General features: G+C 43.4%; 1 protein-coding gene across 11 annotated transcripts in view; it reads left to right on the top strand.

Annotated features, from left to right (window-relative positions):
- Nucleotides 1-21,408, top strand: part of DOCK10 (dedicator of cytokinesis 10) — a 174,848-nt gene that overhangs the window by 49,893 nt on the left and 103,547 nt on the right. For 2 of the 11 annotated variants that reach the window (XM_077929933.1, XM_028731101.2), the window contains exon 1: nt 7,886-8,069. The exons of the other annotated variants lie outside the window; for them this stretch is intronic. In XM_077929933.1, coding sequence (XP_077786059.1) covers nt 7,965-8,069 — 105 coding nt within the window. In that variant the 5' untranslated portion in view covers nt 7,886-7,964. Of the gene's footprint in view, nt 1-7,885; nt 8,070-21,408 lie in introns of those variants that run through there. 11 annotated transcript variants of the gene reach the window in all.

Here is a 21,408-nt window from a genome sequence, read left to right on the forward strand (position 1 = left end):
GGTAGATGTGGCGTGTGAAATACCGTATACAGGCATGACCCAATAGCGCAGCTGTTGACAGATTCTGTTTTCTGGTGGATGGAAGGTGCAGAGAAGCTGGCTAGAAAGGACACACAGTGGCAGTTGCTGAAGATTACTATTAGAACTGCTGTCAATAATTCCATAGAAGTTTAGACAGTACCCAGAACCCCCAGTACTTTGACATAGCTTGTGAGAGGATTTAGAGATAGCCAGTTGTCATAATCTCTTATGAACAGAGAAGACTAAAGAGCTTCTTTAGAAACTACAACCTCTTTTGAGGAGATCCTGCCAAATATGGGGAAGTGGGAGGGGGCAGCAAGGCAGCAGAAGACAGGAGAGCAGGCTAGGAGCTCATAAGCTTTCTTTCTTGATGCTTTAGGTCAGAAACCAGCAGCTTTACTGCAAGCCCTGTTAAGTGTAGCAGGAAATGATGCATGGAGCATGTTATTTGTTATCAAAGAGTGGCATCACCCCTCTCTCCTTGACTGTAAATGACTTTCTCCATTAGGTCCTGCATGGAGTCATGGGGTTATATTTGTAGCCAACATGAAATGTCTCACACAAGGTATATTTCCATGTTAATCTCCCCACCCCCCTGCTTGAATAGTTGCTCAATCTCTGATAGCAAACATGTTGGGAAGAGCAAGGGTACATTTGCAGGCTATTGGTTCACAAATTAAAGCAAGCACTGTCTCAACTGAGGAATAACTCATATCAAAAAAGTTTAGATTGCTAAATTACCATGCCTTCAAAATTGTGCATCCCTGAAGGAAAGTCAGCACAATATGCCTTTGATGCTTTATTTTATTTTATTTTGCATAGAGTGCAGCTTCTGTGGTTGCTGGAGACTCAGATGCAGATACTTCACAGATTGCTGCAAATAAAGGAAATTGGACAGGCAGCTTTGCTACTGAATGCTACAAAAAGAGCAGTGAAATGTTGGTCCTTCAATTGGATATCCAGTGAGTTCTGGGGGATGATGGGCAAACCTTCCACCACTATTTGAGACACAGATGTCAGTAATTTTCAACCAAACCTAATGGAGTGGTTTCTGTTTTTCCCCCAGTAAGCATTTATCCAGTGCTCTGCAGTCTCCCTGGCTGCTGGTGCTTCCTCGTCTAAAAAAGCCCCATGCCTCATGTCTTCCCCCTGGGCTTTGATTGAAACCTGGACACCCAGGAAGGCTGCAAAGTGCTGATGATTTGTAGAATGAAAGAGGCTGTAGTCACAAACAGTCCATGGCCCCTTGAAAAGTAACATTTTCATTTTCAAATGCAAATTCCTAGCTAATTACTTGATGTGAAATTGTTGAGAGGGCATGCAGGATAGGGCACAGCACTAGTTCTATGTGAACACCATTTTTATTCACCCAGGACTTATAGACTCTGGAGCATGTATGCATAATCTACCTTAAATTTTAGGTTAAGGATAACCCAGAACGAAGTGGTTTGGAGGGTTTACTGGATTCCATCCAGGCTGTACCAAAAGGGCATGAGAACGGGAGCTATCTTTTTGAGACGTAACGCTGATGAGGGCACATTAATTCACATGACCTGATCCTGCCCAGTAATGCAGCCCTTATGCAGAAGTATGCAGATACTTAAACAGGATTGTCTTTATCCTCGAAACAAAATTGGGGAGTTTAACATTTGGGGATGTTACCATGTCAAAGCATGCTTCATTGACTAGAAACATGAAAAGGCACCCTTGCTCCTAAACTTGACTGTTGGATTTGAGGACATTTCTGTCCTTACACTCAGGGAGAAAGCAATTTATGATTGCAAGATGAAGCCCTGCACAACCTACTTTTCACTTGCTGGGATGCAGAGGCTCAGTCTTGCACCCAGTATTGAGGGGCCCCAGTATTGCACACGCTGCTCACCTGTGACGTCATGCACACACCATGTGTTGCGCACACATCGTCTGATTTCTTTTTAAGGAGGTAGTAACATAATGCTCAGCCTTGGTTTTGCAAACCTTAAAGTTGCCTCTTCCTCTTCTAAACCAACTTGCCCTTCTTGGCTCACCTAAACCAGTGCCAAGCATCTGTTCAGTGTGTAACCATCCAGAGATCCTCTCTCTTTTTTGTGTGTTTAAATCTAGATCTATTCTGCTCAAATGGTGCTTTGTCACTGACTTCATTGGGATATCGATCCTGTTCAAAATCTGGTTCCACTTATTTTAAAGTGTATGGCTTTATATATCCACTGAGGGAAGTGGGACTTTGCTATTGCTCTTCACTAATGGCTGCACTTGCAGAATTCCTTCTCCATTTTGAAGCTGAAAGCAGAAGACAAAATAGTCTCAGCTTCGTTTGCTAGGTGGAAGCCATTTGGATGAAGTTCAGTTTTTTATCTTGCCATTACAGTGTTTGTTTGAGCCAAAACAATGTGTTCTCTGGCCAATGTACAAAAGCCTCCCTTCCTTTGTAAATTCCCTTTAAGGGCAAAGTATATTTACCATATTTCTCTGTTGGAGAGGCAGGTCAGAGTTGGAGCTATGTTGTCTTCCATTAGGGCTATTTGCAACAACAGCATTCTTCGCCTTTATACAATTTGAACCAAATGTCTCTATGTGTGTGTGTGTGAGAGAGAGACATATATTTGCATGGCAAAGGTATTTTAGGGGCAAGGAAATCTTAGAATGCTTTCCTGAGATAAAGTGTTGCAGATAATGTCCAATGTCCTTTCCAGCTACTGAAAAAAGAATCTCTACTTTCAGTGAAGTCAGCAGGGCTTGAGGGATCCTGTGTTAACTCCCGAGTCTGTCAGGGACATTTCGCCTTGGCAGTTCTTTTCAGAGTGTCATGCGAGAAGTTTTCAGAACGCCGCCAGTGTTGGTGGTACGAGAGAAAACAAGGACAAATACCAACTTTGTTAATGTTGTGGTTCTTCCTTGGTAGTCACTGGGAATGTCTGCATAGCTTGGCAAGGACCTTTTGCTTTCTTTTCCATTCTTTATTGCCAGACGCCATTGCTTTTCAGTACTTCACTCAGTGGGAGTACAGTGAATCCACTCTTCTGCAAGTCTTCAGAGCAAGCAAGCAAGTCCTCCAGACTACGTTTCCAATCATCTCCAACCAGTGGTCATGCTGTGTGAAGGTGAAAGGAGTTTTATGTCCTGCTCCTGGTGATACACAGGCAGAGAGGCTGAGAGTTGGCCAGGGCCTGTACCAGAACCACAATCCAATTTGCAACACCGGGACAGCACTAGAAGCAGAGTCTATGCCATTACTTTCTTATAAGGAAGCAAATAGCTGCCATTCACATTCTTGTGGGGAAACTAAAATACTGTGTGTAGGGAAAACATATGGGGTGATTTGGCCACCAGAGAGAGGGATATACTGAAGGGAGCAATATTCCTCTTGAAAGCACTTCCAGTATTTGGAAGAATAGCCATTATTGCCCCATCTGTACAGTACACTTAAAGCAGTATCATGCCACTTTAAATAGACATGGCTTCCGCCAAAGTTTTATGGCAACTGTTCTTTGTTAAGGATGCTGAGAGTTATTAGGATAGCCCCTCCATTCTGCTCATGGAGCTACAATTCTCAGAGTACAGTATTTTAACAATCCCTCTTCCCAGGGAACTGGAAATTATACCTCCACGACGGGAATGGGGGTCTCCTAGCAACTCTCAGCACCCTTAACACTTTTCAGGATTCTGTGGGGGAAACTGTAACCGGTTAAAGTGGTATCCCAGTGCTTTAAATGTATAGTGAGGATGGAGCCTGTGTTTCCAAAGTGGGAGGTGGGAAGGAAGCAATGCAGAGAATTTCTGCACACAAACATGCCAATCCCAAATGCTTCTGCCTGATGGAGGAAGTTGTCCATTGCCTTCCAACTCAGGGTCTGGAGGCTGTGGTTAGTTTGGGTCATCACCAATGGTGCGGTTAGGTAATTTAATGATGTGGACTTAATGGTCGTATGGAGGTGGGGGAGAGGGCTCCTCAGATATTAATGTATATTGCTTCAAAATGTGGGAAGCTAGTTCTGCTGCTTTGGGGGGCCTTTCCTGATGATTTTGCTGAGAGAGCCCCAATGGTCCATCTCTGACCACACCACTGGGCATCAGGTCCAGAATTGGAAGAAATAGGAGTGCCCTTTGCTGTGTCCATGTTAGTGGCTGCATGGCCATGTTAGAGTGGGAGAAGAAATTTTCACCCATTTCTTTTTGCCTTTCCGTTAACCAATGAGGCTGCTGCCATTGCAAGGGATGGCTATAGGGGTACTGTAAGTACAGATTTTCTGCTCAGTTACTGGAAAGAGACTGTGTGGTTGAGAGTGATGGAGTTGGGTAAGGAAGGACAGTAACTTTCCGTTCCTCCAACAGCCACCCGCAAAACGCGACTGTCCTTTAGAGAGTTCCTTAATGAAGACAATTTTTGTAAGATCAAACCAGAACTGCAATCAACATTTTTGTTGGTCCCCAAAATAGAAGCTTCCATAATTCAGCACAACCCTTTTAGAGGTCTAGCTACAGTGCCAAAACAAGATTTGATACCTTGGTATTGCAAACAATCAGGTTACTACAATCAGCAACAATTTGCTACATGATGAAGAGCTGTGGGAATTTTTTTTTGTAATCAACCAGCAAGATCTCTTGTATGGCGAATGGGTGAGCATATTCAGCTTGTTTTCCACATGTAGTGTTGTACCTGAGTGTTTTTGGATTAGTAATTGGGGGGGGGGGTGCTCCTCTGTTTCCATGGATGACCACGCAGGGTTGTGCTTAGCCTCTGCTAGAATCCAGCCTTTGCTGCTGCTGCTGCTGCTGCTGCTGCAGCTCCGTGGAATGAATTACCAGCCCAAATCAGGCAGGTGTCTGGTGTGATGATGTTTAGGCAACGACTGAAGACATCTTTGTTTTGTAAGGCATTGCCTGAGGTGTAACCTAGTCACTTAATCAATTTAATCTCTGATGAAATAATGTTGAATTTTCAAGAAACCTTTTGGTTTAATATGCTGTGTGAAGGGCTTTCCTTGTTTACCCAAGCTCCAGGAAATTTCCCGGAAATTGCATCTGTTAAGGGCTGTGCCCTTAATGAGTGTATTATTAGGCAATATTTAAATGGTATGGTACCCTTTCCTGTGATTAGCTCCACCTTCACCATTACTATGGAGCTGTATTTGGAGTTCGTGCCAGAGTGGTGGACCCAAGTTCCAGATTTGTCTGTTCACTGAAAAAAACCCTCATGGAGTCTGTTCAACTGAGGCTACCATTGCACATTACAAATACCCAACTGGTGACCAGTACCATCCACGTAAAATAATAAGAGCTGGATGGGACTTCAAAGGTCATCTAGGTCAACCCCCTGCCACAGGTAAAGTATTGTAAAGCATCTACTTGTAGCAAATTAAGCAAGAGAATGGACATGACGGAAGACCAATGTTTCACTGGTGCCAGCACAATGTTGAACATGAATATATTGCAATGTCAGGCAGACATTTTTCACTCCAGATTCAGAGCATCATTGTGGCAATCATTTTCTGTGTCAGGGCCCAGATCAATGATATGTACACCATGAACAAAAATTAGCTTCAAACATGTGCAGAGTGGAATTTCCTCTAAAATGAGTCACCATTAACACTTTCTAGATTAGGTTTTCAGATCAGGTTCTCAGAGCATCAACACTTTTTTTAAAAAATGACAAACTGAAAGAGCAGTCATACAACTGAAGAATAGAAACCCAAATCTGTTTCATTTCTCATACATTGTCCTAGAATTCATTCCTCCCAAAGTTCCATAGCCCTTTCCAAAATTTTGTTTCTCCTTTCCTACTGAAGTTGATATTATGATGGCAATCTGGATTACAGTGAGAAGTTAGGAAGAGAAATACTACTATATAAAATACATGCAATTGTTCAGAATTCTTTATATACATCGTTTTAGCTAATTACTTAAAATGTAAGACTTTTTACAAAGCAACCAGTGACCCAAACTAACACTGCTAACTTTTGACATTGTATTGCTTTTCTCTCCCTCCTGAGGCTTGGAAGCATCACTGGACATTCCTGTCAGTTGCTAGAGCAGGTGTGGGAAACCTTTGGTCTTCCAGAAGTTATTAAACTTCAACTCCTCTCAGCCCTAACAAGCATGGCCAATAGCCAAGGATGATGGGAATTGTAGTTCATCAATGTCTGGAGGGCAAAAGTCCAATGCTCTTGTGTTTTTGTTCATTCGTTTTCCTTCTTGGCTTGTGTGAATGGCAATTCGAATCTAGGTCTTGGGTTAAGTCTAGATTTAGCTAAAGTAAAATTTTTGCATACCACCTCTCCTATCTCTCCCTCCCTGCAATCCCTATCTTACCTATTTCAGCTGCTTAGGAAGAGAGAGAGAGAGAGAGAGAGAGAGAGAGAGAGAGAGAGAGAGAGCGCATATATATATGCAACTAATCCACACCTAATGACCCACCTAAGTGGTACTCAGGATATCACTCAAGAAATCACTCAAGATATCCCTCAAGCAATTAAGGAACAAAAGAAGAAAAGGCACACTAGCCTGGGAACTTCCTCTCTGCCCAGAACATTGGAGGCTATACACCACACCTCCTCAACAGTATTTATAGGAACTCAAACACTGAGATCCTGCTCTGTTCCAGTAACAAGAAGCCGAAAGCACCAGCCTGAAGATGACGAGTGAGACCTCGTCGAAACGTCGCCTAGACACCCCAACTTTTACACGGGAAGACACCCGAGGACACCAAAACCTGCATATATATATATATATATATATATATATATATATATATATATATGAATTAAACAAATGAGCAATGGATGGTCCTATCGCCATTTAAAACTCATTTGTGCTAGATTGTGTAGTTGCTGGTGTTGCTTTCAAGGGGGACTGTAAGCATCAGAAATAAAGGAAGGCAGCTCTTATTAACTAGAGTTTGGAGATAGGAAAAGAAAATTGATAGAAACAAGCCCCTAGTAAGTCAGTTGAATTGGAATTGGAAAGAGAAGGAGATACTGCAAATTACTTGGCTGCAGGGGCGTAGCGTGGAGAGGGCCAGGGGGGGCAGTAGCCCCAGATGCATGATTTTGAGGGGGTGTGAACCAGGTGCCCCCATGCAGGGATTTCTGTCCTGCCTGCCACCAGGGATCTCTGGGCCCCAGAGCCTAGCCTGGCCTTGCCGCTGTGTCCCCAGCCCCCTCTCTGAATGGCTGCCCGGCCAACGTTGGTATGTGACCGCCATACTCCATGCCCTGTGCCTGTGCAGCAGGTTTTGTTCACCCTCCATGCCCAGTCCCTGGTCCCACCTGGTGCGCACATGGACACAGCTGTCCTGGGCACCAACAAAGGATGCAACACCACTGCTTGGCTGGAGAGCTGCATTGCAAAATGCAGAAATGTGTGAAGTTCAAAGGATGCTTGCGATTCAGTTCACACATGGTTTTGGAAAGTGTGAATTAAGTCCATTCACCTTCAAATGCCATCTGATTTTCTTCCCAAACCCTCATCATCACCCTCCATGCAGTTTCCACCTCCTAGTCATGGAAGATTTGAGCTTCTTCTAGAAAACGTCTCCATCTTCCTAGGGAAGCCTTGCTTGCTTGCCCCTTACCAAAGTTGAAATTGCTAATTGGGTGGAGCAATGGTGTGAGTTTGGGGTAACCAGGTTTCTTCTAATCAGAGTTTCTTAACTGAAACAGGATTTTCTTATGAGTGGGTCTGCGAAGGGAAATATTGTGCCTAAGGCGTCATCCCCACTAAGATTTTATTTGCGGTTCACTGAAGCACCATCTTTTTTATAGCTCACAGGAAGTAATGAGTTATAACTGAGGGCGCTGGGGCTTTTTTAAAAAATGCAGCTTCTGTGAATGCAGCAAATGCTCATACTATACTTCCCCTTCAGACAGTAACAGCTAAGTTTCTTCTCTGAAGCTGGTGTAGCCAAAAGGTTAAAGGAATATGCTGCCAGGACTCCTACTGACACCATGAGTTTTAGAGGGAAAGTATTTAAAAGGGAGGCCAGTGAACTCTGGAGGAGGAAAAGGACGATTAGGCGAGTAAATCAAGGAGAAATCCACAGGTTGAGCTGCGTATGTATTATATATATATCTTTCCTCTTCTTTTATCTAGTTCTTTTCTCATGCAAGTTCCCCATTCTACGGGTAGGGAAGAAAGCGGAATTTGAGCTAGTTAATATCTGTGTACAAAGCCAATTGATAAAGCTGGAGGGTGCATTTCTAGTCAAACAGCATATCATGATTCTAACCCTGTCTGAACGTTACAGAACAAAATTAGCTTGAATCTAGATTTTGATCTTACCTTTGGTTTAGAATTACCGTACTCAAGCTCCAGAAAGCACAGGCATTTGGTAATAGTCTCTAGGTCAAACCAGAAAAGATTTTGAGGACTGGGGATTAGATCTCCCCTCTTTGTCATTTCTGTTTAAAAAAGCAGCCACAGAGACAGCCCCTCCCCAGTTTGGTTGGCATGATGACACTGGCAATAGTTAACCCTTTCCCCATGCAATTTTCCTGATGCAAATCTCCCTCCAGCTGCTCTTTCTACTATAAGAGAAGCATAGTTTCCCCTAATGAGAAAGGAGATAAATGCTGAGGCAATGACAGGGTGGCGGCGGCATTAAACCCTCTCCTAAAGTGCTGTGGCAGGTTCAGGAGGGATGAACAAGATAGTGTCAGAATTGATTAATGTTTGGGAAATGGTTAGGGGGAAAGGCTTATACCCCTCTCTGTAAATGCTGTGTTATCTACGTGCAAGAAATTAAAGAGACAGTATGTTCACTTGAAGAATACATGCTTTTCTCATGTCCAGTCTCAGGAATCCCATATTTAATCTTTGGCTTCTTCCATCAAAGAGACTGGGTGAAAGATGATGGAGAAAATATCTGCTAGAGATTCTTGAGAGCCACTGTTACTCAGAGTAGATAATTGCAAGGTAGATGGGCATCTTAAGCAGATGGTATGGCAGTTTCCTCTGTCCCTATGCTAAACCTCCTTTGACCTTTCAGATATGCAAGGATTGTTGGAGGCATAGTTAGAAGTCTGTACAATTGTGGCCAGGAATTGAGACTTTGTGGCCCTCAACAGATCATTTCCCCTCTCCCGTGGTTACTATTCTATCTGCTTATTCTAAAAAGAATTTCGAATCTTTGACAAGATACATATTGTATTCTGATCTCATAATACGGTGAGCCTTGGTTCAGTACTTGGGTTTCTAGACAAAATATTAAGGTGTTTTTGGGGAACTGATGACCTACTGCCCTGCTTCTAAATGTCTCTTCGTTTTCATCAGGAAGATGTGAAAAATAAATAGTGGTGTATGTTTTGGTCGACCTTATTTGATCAGTCTTATTTTGTCAATCTTATCAGGTCAGCATATGATTTGGGACATCTCATCTGCCTCATTCTTATTGTGGAAATATCTCACTGCCAATTAACTAGCATTCTGGATCAATCTAATTTAATGCAGCAAAATGGAACTCATTTGTAGTTTCTGGTTTAATGTTGCAAATAGTGTTTTTTGGAGAGTTTTTGGAAGAAACAGGGCACCCTGATATAGCAGGGAAGGTCTCTGTGTGGAAGATGACTAACAAACATGCAGGTGTGAGGCCTTGTTTCCATCAGAATACTTATCAATCCCCATTGAATTGGCTGGGTGGGTACCTTAATTCAAAATGTGTGTTTCCTTCCAGAGCTGCTAGTTTGAAAGTACATACACAGGATTCATTTATTTGCCAAAAATGCATATGCTACCAAACTTAAGGGGCGGGCAGGGGGATAACATGGCAGTCAACAGCATGAAATCAACAATATAAATATATTCACAAAACAAGTTAAAAATACACAAATCAGAAGATCAGATTAATACATCAATATGACTGGATCACCTCTCAATGAGTGAACACTGGGTTACACAGGGGTAGGATTGCACCAAGAATAATATTTTGTATGTGGGGTATAGTGTGTGTGTGTGTGTGTGTGTGTGTGTGTGTGTGTGTGTGTGTGAAAGCCACATCTTGATTTAAAAACAAAATATTGGAGCACTAAAATAAAATTGTTGCTTTTAATAACATTGGTGGTTCTGATTTTATATGCAACGTGAGCTGAGCTGTTGTAAACTGTGGCTTCTTAAAACAGGAAAGCACTACTCCCTGCATCTTTGAGTTTGGATTAAAGTAAGTTGCAGTCACTGTGGCCTGCTGTCCTGTTCAGGCATTTCTCAGTGGCTTGTTTTGCCTTCAGAAAAGGGCTTGAAACATGGATTCCCTTGACTTCACTTCTGCAGTTCATAACCTATGCCTTCCCACCCAATATTTCACAACTGGAGCACACTAAATACTTGTCCCAAAGGCATTTCTGCTGTCAGTATACAGTGAGTCTTCCATCCTCCCCAGGACAGCTGCAGTTTTCCTCATTGTATTCTGTAAGGCCAGGATGCACTGACCAGCCACAGTGAAGGTGACTATGACTTCTACCATACAATGCATACATAATTCAGAATCGTTCCCTAGTTTTGTTGAAATCAGCGTTATAATATTACTGTGTCATAATGTCTAATAAATCATCCCTCATTCATTTCTGCCACTTTGCGGCGAACTGTTACTGGGTTCTTCTTTTGTTAACAGTGATGAAAACTGTTGATACAATTGACCATAACATCCTTCTGGACCGTCTAGAGGGGCTGGGAGCTGGGGGCACTGTTATACAGTGGTTTTGCTCCTTCCTCCTGGGCCGTGTTCAGAAATTGGTGGTGGGGGATGAGGCACTTGTGGGGTGCCTCAGGGTTCCGTCCTCTCCCCCATGCTTTTTAACATCTATATGAAGCCGCTGGGAGAGATCATCAGGGGGTTTGGACTGGGTGTCCATCAATATGCAGATGATACCCAGCTCAACCTCTCTTTCAACTCAGAACCAGTGAAGGCGGTGAAAGTCCTGTGTGAGTGCCTGGAGGCGGTTGGAGGATGGATGGCGGCTAATGGATTGAAGTTGAATCCTGACAAGACAGAAGTACTGTTTTTGGGGGACAGGGGGCCGGCTGGTGTGGAGGACTCCCTGGTCCTGAATAGGGTAACTGTGCCCCTGAAGGACCAGGTGCGCAGCCTGGGAGTCATTTTGGACTCACAGCTGTCCATGGAGGCGCAGGTCAATTCTGTATCCAGGGCAGCTGTCTACCAACTCCACCTGGTACGCAGGCTGAGACCCTACCTGCCCGCGGACTGTCTCGCCAGAGTGGTGCATGCTCTAGTTATCTCCCGCTTGGACTACTGCAATGCGCTCTACGTGGGGCTACCTTTGAAGGTGACTCGGAAACTACAACTAATCCAGAATGCGGCAGCTAGACTGGTGACTGGGGGTGGTCGCTGAGACCACATAACACCGGTCTTGAAAGACCTACATTGGCTCTCAGTACGTTTCCGAGCACAATTCAAAGTGTTGGTGTTGACCTTTAAAGCCCTAAACGGCCTCGGCCCAGTATACATGAAGGAGCGTCTCCACCCCCATCGTTCTGCCTGGACGCTGAGGTCCAGCACCGAGGGCCTTCTGGAGGTTCCCTCATTGCGAGAAGCAAAGCTACAGGGAACCAGGCAGAGGGCCTTCTCGGTAGTGGCGCCCGCCCTGTGGAACGCCCTCCCATCAGATGTCAAAGCGATAAATAACTACCTGACATTCAGAAGACATCTTAAGGCAGCCCTGTTCAGGGAAGTTTTTAATCTGTGATATTTTAGTGTATTTTTTGTTTCTATGGAAGCCGCCCAGAGTGGCTGGGGAAACCCAGCCAGATGGGCGGGATACAAATAAATTAATAATAATAATAATAATCATTATCATTATCATTATCATTATCATTATCATTATCATTATTGATTTGAGGCAAGGGTCACCAATCTTTTCAGGTTAAGAAGATGGCATGGGTGCCAGTGGCTGCTGTGGTGGGCCAGGTGTGGAATAATCCAAATTGCTGCCACAACTGGAAGTGCATAAAAAGAGACAGAATCACAGAATGGTCCAAGTATGCTTCACCATCAACCCACTAGCCCCCACCCATCAATGGGGGGAAAGGCACTCAAATTGGCTACTGCCATGTTTGCTTATAGAGAGAAGCTCTTTGCACCTCTCCTGTGTTCAGAATAGATTGCAGGATGAGTATCCTAGCATCTAATGTTTAAGGGGACGGGTTCACTGTAAGCCAGTGATGGCCAAACTTGGCCCTCCAGCTGTTTTGGGACTACAACTCCCATCATCCCTAGCTAGCAGGACGAGTGGTCAGGGATGATGGGAATTGTAGTCCAAAAACAGCTGGAGGGCCAAGTTTGGCCATCACTGCTGTAAGCAGATGTTAGTGATGCTGGCGTTAAATTATGAACTGGTTGCAACTTGCAACTACAACTATTTTTCTATTTTCTATTTTTCTATACTATTGTAGTATGCATCTAAATCTATTTGCACTTGAAATTCCCTCCCCCCTTTTTAAAACTTTTGCTGTGAAATGTTCCTATCACTTCCACTTATTTTTGTGTGATGTGACAATTGCATATTCAGTTTAGCTCTACCATCCCTGCAGCTTCCCTACAGTCTTCTATCAAATTCAGGTTGTCAGAAATAATTCTAAGTTTCAGAAAGCATTCATTTGATCTCAAAATTCACCAGGCAGTTTTAGGGCAATCTTATCCGTGTGCTCTTACAAAATATTCACTGTACCAGGACACAGGATTATAATGGGCAGCCACAATTCTATGATTCTATTAATCCTTTGATGGCCTCTTAGGCTGCAGTCCTGGGCTCATTTACCTGGGACGAGACCCCTTTGAATTCAAAGGGGCTGAGCAGAAATGTAGAGGATTGTGATGTTAATAGAAATGAATGAAATTTATATTTGAATTACCTGAAGTAGAAGTTATTAAGTACCTTTGCTGCTTCTCTGATAAAAAAAAATGGAGTGGGTTTAAACTTTGTTTGTTTGTTAAAGCTAGATTATCTGATCACAGATTTCCCACATTGGGTGTTTCTCAGCCCAATCAACATACCTTACCTTCTTGAGTTGCTTAATATGCCTCATGGACATCCCTATTTTCATTGGAGAAATGTTGGAATGGCCAAAGCTCAGTGGTAGAGCAACTACTCTGCATGCATAAAATTCCATGTTCAATCTCTGGCATCTCCAGGAAGCATTGGGAGAGGGCTGCTGCCTGAGAACTGGAGAATCACTGTCGGTTGTTGTAGACAAGATTGGCCTAGATCAGGAGTAGGGAACCTCCAGTCTGCAGGTGAAACCTGGGACACCAGACCTGCTCATTTTGCTTGTAAGACTGTTTTCCTTGAGCTGCTGCAGCATCACATGTGGGGCAGGTAGAGACCAGATATGGGGCGGGTAGAGACATGTCTACATAAAGCAGGATTGAATAACTCACTGGCTGAAGCGTGCAAAGTTCAGTCCTTCTTGGTTCAGGCACACCAAATGGTTTTCCCGGGACATGGCTGGTGCATCTGAACCTTACAAAATCAGCTGATGTACAAAATCAGCTGATGTACATCAGCTGATACTATGGGGCAGTATCCACCTTTCCCATAGTAGGTCAACTTTGACAGGTGGGCAAGATGACAAGGTATCAATATGGTGTCAAATATTGACAGGCGGATGGCCCCGTCAAAGTTGATCTGCTGGGGGTGAGAGAAAGAGGGGTGGGGCAAATAGGTTCCCCACCCTTGGGCTAGGTGGATCTATGGCCTGATGTGGTATAATGCAGCATCCTATGATCTTTGGAAACTCATATGACAAAAAATTCATGGCAGATGAAAGCGTATTTGGTTCTGAAATGCTGAAGTATTTTTCATCTTTCTTCATTCCTTTTTGTGTGTGTAAGTAACAGACGCTCTGAAGTTGGTTGGATATATCAGATTCCATGGATGGAAACCATGTATAGCTCTCACCCATTGGTTTGGAACTGGAGTGCTACAGTGGCCTTTACCCATGAGTAATTGCACTATGCTTCCTCCAGTGTTGGATTTGCAACCTTCAGGTCTGATCCTCTTCGTTAATCAGGCAGTATTCTACACTTACAACAGTCTGTCTTTATATCACACCCTTGAATACTCTGGCAGGATTTTAACTATACTTCAGTATTTTCTCAATGTTCCAGCATTATGGTTCAAAGCCTGCCAAATCCTTGTGGTATTTGGCCCATAAAGCACAGTAGGGTGAAAAGAAGGAGCTTTCTCCACTCTGTGCCTCCATGTTAGGGTACCTCTGTGTTAGAACTGCCATATTTTCACTTCTTGGTGACAAGCTAAATTTTAAGGATGTGATCTAGCCGCAATCTACACAAGCACAAAGGGCCTAGAACAGAAATGAAAATATATTCAGCTGTGCTCCTGTTTTAAAGGGCCTCCTTTAAAGGTCCAAGCAAGTGGGCCCATGCTACTGCTCAAAGGTCCTGTTCTCCACACACACCCAACCATAGCCTAAATTTACACACCACAGAGAAGCAAACTGAAACAACCAAAGGTCATAGAGACGAACCATGTTCATTGGCACAAGCTTTTGTGGTCTAGAGTCCACTTCATTAGATATTCATCAGAACACCAGAATGCGCCTGTTGAAGTGGATTTTAGCCCACAAACATTTATGCTGCAATAAAGTGTGTTGGTCATTAAAGTACTCTTTTGTTGCTTTTGCTGCAACAGACTAGCCTGGATACAGCACTGGAAAAAGCAAACTGAGTGGCTAAATGTCTCCATAGGAAGCCACGCTTAACTAAGCAGCAGGCTTTTTCCTCTTGAACGGGCCATTTATGGAGGGTTTGTTTTATATTGTACAGCTGGCTGTTTGGCTGATCTTGAAAATACTGAGTAGATCAAGTTTACTATATTGCATTTATGGGTGGGGGGTTTAAGTGACATGTCTTCCAGCTACCTCATCATGATTTTGCTAGAAGCTTTTTGCAAAATTAGGCTCTGTGCAGTAAAATACACCTTGTTTCTGTTTTACTTTCTCTCAGGGATTTCTGTCAGTCTCTTCTTTTTCATTGGGCTCATGGGCAGACAGAAGCATGAGTATTCCCTGCAGGGTCATAGTGTGTCAGATTGACTCTGTTCTTCTGTCCTGCGCCCAGTTAACTTCACATGTGAGACTTATATCTGAGTCATGCTTTAAAAAAGCTATGCTCTCGCTAAATACAAGGGTGCCAGAATATGAGAAAAGCTTGGCTGTGTCAGAGGAAAGGTCCATCTAGCCCAGTTTCCGGCTTCCCACACTGTCCAACCCTATTTTTCTGGGAATCCCAGAACCAGGGCATAAAGACAATAACCCTACCTAGCTGTTGCTCCCCTACAACTGGTATGAGGGGTATCCTCCTTCTGATTATGGATCATTATACAATACAGCAGTAGTAGCCCTTGAAAGACCCACCATCCGTGAATTTGTCTAATCTCTTTTAAAGCCACCTAAGTTAGTGGCCCATCACCTCCTGGCAAATACAAGGGGAAGAAATGGAGGCAGTGAGAGATTTTACTTTCTTGGGCTCCATGATCACTGCAGATGGTGACAGCAGTCACGAAATTAAAAGACGCCTGCTCCTTGGGAGAAAGGCGATGGCAAACCTAGACAGCATCTTAAAAAGCAGAGACATCACCTTACCAACAAAGGTCCGTATAGTTAAAGCCATGGTTTTCCCAGTAGGGATGTATGGAAGTGAGAGCTGGACCATCAAGAAGGCTGATCGCCGAAGAATTGATGCTTTTGAATTATGGTGCTGGAGGAGACTCTTGAGAGTCCCATGGACTGCAAGAAGATCAAACGTATCCATTCTTAAGGAAATCAGCCCTGAGTGCTCCCTGGAAGGACAGATTGTGAAGCTGAGGCTCCAATACTTTGGCCACCTCATGAGAAGAGAAGACTCCCTGGAAAAGACCCTGATGTTGGGAAAGATGGGGGGCACAAGAAGAAGGGGACAACAGAGGACAAGATGGTTGGACAGCGGTCTCGAAGCTACAAACATGAGTCTGAACAAACTGCGGGAGGCAGTGGAAGATAGGAGTGCCTGGCGTGCTCTGGTCCATGGGGTCACGAAGAGTCGGACATGACTAAACAACAACAACAACAACAAGTTAGTGGCCATCATTACATCTTGTGGCAACAAATTCAATCGTTGCTTTTCATCACATAAGTAGTCACAACAGGTAGGCTCCATCTGCCTCCCTCCAACCAGCTGTTCTCCTTTTCCCTACATCTTGCATGGACAAGTTCTACCACACAACATCCATTCTGCATTTGTAAGGAGTTGTGCTTTCTGTGCGGCAGCAGCTATACTCTGCAACTCCCTGCCCATTGACATTAAGTGGGTGCCTTTGCTGCACTATTTTTGACATCTGCTAAAAATATTTTTATTTGGGCAAGCCTACCCAAATTTGTAAAGCTTTAGGGATTAAAGGTGGGTCCCTGACCTGACCTATGACCTGTTTCAGAAAACTCCATTTATAACTTTGTTTTCCCCCCCGCTCCTTTCCCTTGGTTATCACCTTATGAAAACGTCAACTTTTGGATGGTTTCTGGATCAACCAGTCTCCTGCCACCTCTCACTATCCTGCTCCCCAGCAGTCCCATGTAGGAAGCTTTGAGGACTGTGGCCAACAAGGCAATTTGCCCTTTTGTGGCTACCACACAGGGAACAGAACATAATAGTTACAATGCAGCATGAGATTTAACACAGATTGTGCTCACTGGAGCTTTTCTGTTAGATTCCTATTCAGCAGTTGTGGGCTTTCAAGACAGGCTTTTAATTTAGGTGTTAAAAAGCAGCTCAGAGGTTCTGCACATAACCTGTAGGATAGTAATGTGATAGAAAAAGCTCATCATGCAAAATGTGCCCCCAGGCACTCAAAGGTTATAGTCAACTTGCATTGCATCGGAAGGTGCGATTTAACTTGCATTGCATCTGAATGTGCTGTTTTGCCCCATTGGTCCAAAGAAGAGCTCTCTGAGACTGGTCAAATTTTGGGACCTCAGGCAAGCTATGGATGCACTGTGTCTGCTTCTATGAAATCAATTATGAGGATATTTTTAGTCATCATTGCTGGAAGAGCCACAGCGCTGTGACTGGAACATACAATGAGAAGTTGTAGGAGGTGGGACTTGATTTAATCATTAACAAGCTACATAACATTGAAGCCAGTGCATATATAACAGCTGTGAATTGTAGGGGGAATTCTCTTTGGTTCTGGCACTAGCTCAGACCCAGGTGCGTGTTAACGATAGCTCGTCTATTGAGAATGAATATGGAAGGCTCCATTTTGCAGTCTAGTGAATAAATAGTCTGTAGAAATTGGGTGTAATAGTAGGAGCTAGCTGGTGAGTGCCTCTTTTTATAGTCACATCATCTGCATCTCGCTAACGTAATTCATTACTCATTTAAGCTAGCAAATATCAAAACAGCACTATCAAAATCCAATCCTGCATCATTCAGCCTTGGCACAGAGATTGCCTAATTGGTTCATTTCCAGGAGAGCCAGACAAGTTAAATTCAGGCGAGACAATCCTGAGACTGTTGGAGCTTTAAATTAGAATAAGCTCCATTACAAATCTCCCAGCATACATTGCTAGAAAGAAATGCACTAATTCAAACACTGTAAGACTTTCCTGACTGCTTTTTATCCCAAGGATCTTGGTGCAGAGATAAAACGGTAGCAAAAATTATCAGGATTTTCCATCCTAAACACAGATAAAACCTCTCAAAATGCAAGGAGAAGGGAAGTGAATTGCAGGGCTTTGTTTGCCAAATCACAACCAATTTTCTCTGCAAAGAATGAAATCAGCACTACTCAGACTGCATATCCTGAACTTTAGAACTCTTGATTATTTAGGGTCCTGCAGCTGGGAGCATAGGGAGGAGTTCAGATATCGATCCCCCATCTCATTTCTGAAACAAAATTCAGGGGTTCCCAAACTGTGGCCTGTAAGTTTCATTCCGGTGGTCTGTGGTGTCTGTGGATTTGTGGTTATAGATGAGAGACAGCCCATCATATTGATTTCAATTGCATTTTTAATTGCTTCTTTTATTTCTTATGTTGTATTTTATTGTACTACAGTTTGAATTCTATGGAATCACAATTGCTACAACAGGCAGAAAAATCATTAAGTGAGCCCACCAAGACCTGCAGCAATTTTCAAGTGGTCCATGAAGTGGGTGGGGGCGAGTCTGGGAATCACTGGCCTCGTTCTCTCCCCCCACCCCATCCATATGTTGAGAAAGAGAAATTGCATTATGTAGGGCTCCCATGCAATTGGCCATCAACATCATGAATTCAGCTCCCTCTTGCTCTGAAGTACATGAACAAGCTCCACATCACACAGCAGCCATCTTGAAACTATTTGTGAGCTTTGCGCTATCAAATTGCCCTTTAAATGTAGCTGGACTAAGTGTGCAAAGCTATTCTTCACTTGCCTTGTGTTATAGTGCCATTTTTGCCAAGCTTGTGCCAAAGCATATAGAGCATATAGGATATTTTATTTACTTGGAAAGATTTATATGCCACTTAATCCCTTCCCTCCAAAAACAAATCTAAGTGGTTCACATATTAGTATGAAATATTCTTGGATAGGATTGGATCACTTAATACTAAAAATCACATTGGTTTAAAATGAATGAATCTATTTTCCTTAATTGTCCATTACTACAGTTCTGGTAAAATAATGCTGGGGGTTTTGGGAAGCACAGCTGAACCAACACATGGGAAGTCCAGCAATTGCATCATTTCACAAGTTGTGATGGTGGTGGCACCAGTGTAATACCAGGGGGGTAGAATGTTTTTGCACTGGCAATAGGGACACAGAAGTCAAGGGTAAGAAAAACAAATGCAAAACATAGACAAGATTCAGACAAAATGTGCTGTAGTAGTAAGAAATGTGAACCTCATAAACATACAGTAACTTCAGTAAAACCAGTTTCTCTTTGCTGCATAAGCTAATACAATGACCATCCAAAATCAAGATTTCTGTACAGTTTGCACTTTCCCTGCTTGGCTTTCTACCCCGTTGCTTTCAAGTTTGTAATATAATACTGGCAACTTTTCTTTACTAATGCTCTTTGAGACAGCAACATCACACCCAGAACACCCGCAGTAACCTTGATCTTAGAACTTCTTAGAAGTCAGCTAAAACGCTAGGGACCATTCTAGTGTAACTGAATTGGTAGGATTTCACTATCTCCTTTATCAGATATTTGAATACTGTATTTTGAATAAGGCTTGCGTACTCACCTCGCATTACCTCTGTAAACTTCAGATAAATATTTGAAGTGCTTCAAAAGTCTTCTCTGTGTGTTTTTTGTTGCTCAAAGAATTTAGGTGCCTGAATATCACTGTGCTCAGTCCTATAAAAACAAACTGTAGAGTGGATGTTTTGCTTGCTCGATAGACTTCTGTTTGTACAGTGAATTTTCCCCCTCCTGCTGCAGCTCCCAGCCCCCATGCACCCCCCAAATCTGCTCCAGGGGTTGGGATGGAAGAGAGGATGGGGAAGCTCTGTTAACACAAATGCAGTTTCAGTTGCAGGCAAGTGGGATCATCTTTAAGGATGGTCCTGGTTGCCAGCAGGCCCCCAGGCCGGAGTAATGCCGTCATGCCAGGGTGGCACCATGACCACCCCTGCTTCTTGGGCAATCACTTTTGTGTGGGGCAATCATGGGGGGGATAGAAAGTGGCAGCGTGACGCGTGTCAGGTACCTACTTCGCGCTGCCGAACACCCACCCACTCTTTATTTTAGATGTCCTCTGGCCTTGCTTTGGACTCTGGTTGGTCGCCTATCTTGGGATGGGGGGCAGGGAGGAATTTTTCCATTTGGCAGATTGGCACTGGCCACTTGGTTTTCGCCTACCTCTTAGCAATCGTCACAACTTTGTAAGGTTTGGCGGTTATGCATTGGCTCATTGATTTGTGGGGGGAGGGGAGGTCAGCCACGGGTATTCCATTAAAGGAATCCAGGGCCTGGATTCTGTCCGAAGTCCGCTTGAGGGGCTAGGGCCATGCCAGGCCTCCGGGAACACAGAGGAGATCTACAGGCGGGTTCCCCCGATGTAGCTTCCTCTTTGGGTGGTTTACCCTTACTGACTTCCTGCAAAGGGGCCAGGAGTCCAATATAGTCCAATATAGCCAATACCGCTCACATTTCTGTAATCAATAAAGTTGTGGCCTAAAATTTTGCCCAATAACCTTAAACAAAATTTCTGTGTCAGTGTGAATTTTATTCTAACAAGGGGCTTGTTTGGGGGCCTTGCCACGCGATTGTTTTTTTTAGATGAGACAAATACTTCACCCAGTTATTTCTGTGTGGTGGATCTGCATATATTATGGTTTGTCAAATATTTTCCCCAACTGTGGTTCCACATTGACTCATCACCTAGAGGACCACACATTTTGGCTGGCCTAGGTAGCTAGGCCAAGCTGTATGATTACTAGGCCCCCATGCCTTTCCTTCAGTCCAACTGTGTTCACAACCAAGGCCTTAGTTGCTGACCTATTTGTGTGCCCCTTCAACAGGTCATAAGAATCCCTTGTTCTCATTTCACATCCAAAGGTTTGCCACCAAACAGTCAAGCCCAAGCTGGAGAGGGTGTGGGGATCTTCTGCATCCATGTGCCCAGCCATCCCTAGTGCAACATAGCAATGGGCATGATCACCACCACCCAGCTGACATGAACAGCAAAATCCTAGCTATGTATACTCAAAAGTAAACTCTGCCAAATTCAATGGGTTTTCCTTCCAGGGGAAGGAGAGTTAGGACTGTAGGCATAATCTTACATTTCAAACTCATTTGCCTACTTGGTGGGCTCTCCAGCTGGTGTGAGTGTGTGGCACATGATATTATTATTATTATTAATAATAATAATAATAATAAATTTGTATACTGCCCTTTATCGGTAGATCTCAGACCAGTTCACAACATAAAAATACAAGATATAAAAGACAAAATACATAATAAAAACAAGAATAACCCCTCCCCTACACACATTTTATTATTACCCGAAGATTTACCTTTTATTTGACTGCTTCTCCTGAGCACTTTTTTTAAAAGGCTAATATTGCACTTCGGCAATAACAATGCTTTCACGATGGCTTATGAAGATATAGTCCAGCTTCTGACTGGCAATGGAATGGGGTTGACTGAAAAATACTTTATCCTGACAAAGAGATCAGGATAAATGCCAAGTTAAATAGAGCAATAGTACTTTTTATTTCTATTTCTAGTAAGCCACATGAATTTAAAATGTGTCCAAGCATAAAAGAGTAATGTGGCAGGGCGTGGGGGTGGAGAAGGAATAAGTGTGCAGCTCAGGGAAACATTTGAAATTACAACAGGCTGTTCTGCAGCAAATTTACTGAGAATATTGCCCATGAGCTGTGATAAGGCATTACGTATGT

The sequence above is a fragment of the Podarcis muralis genome, chromosome 6 (assembly GCF_964188315.1).
Source record: "Podarcis muralis chromosome 6, rPodMur119.hap1.1, whole genome shotgun sequence".
Taxonomy (NCBI): Eukaryota; Metazoa; Chordata; class Lepidosauria; order Squamata; family Lacertidae; genus Podarcis; species Podarcis muralis.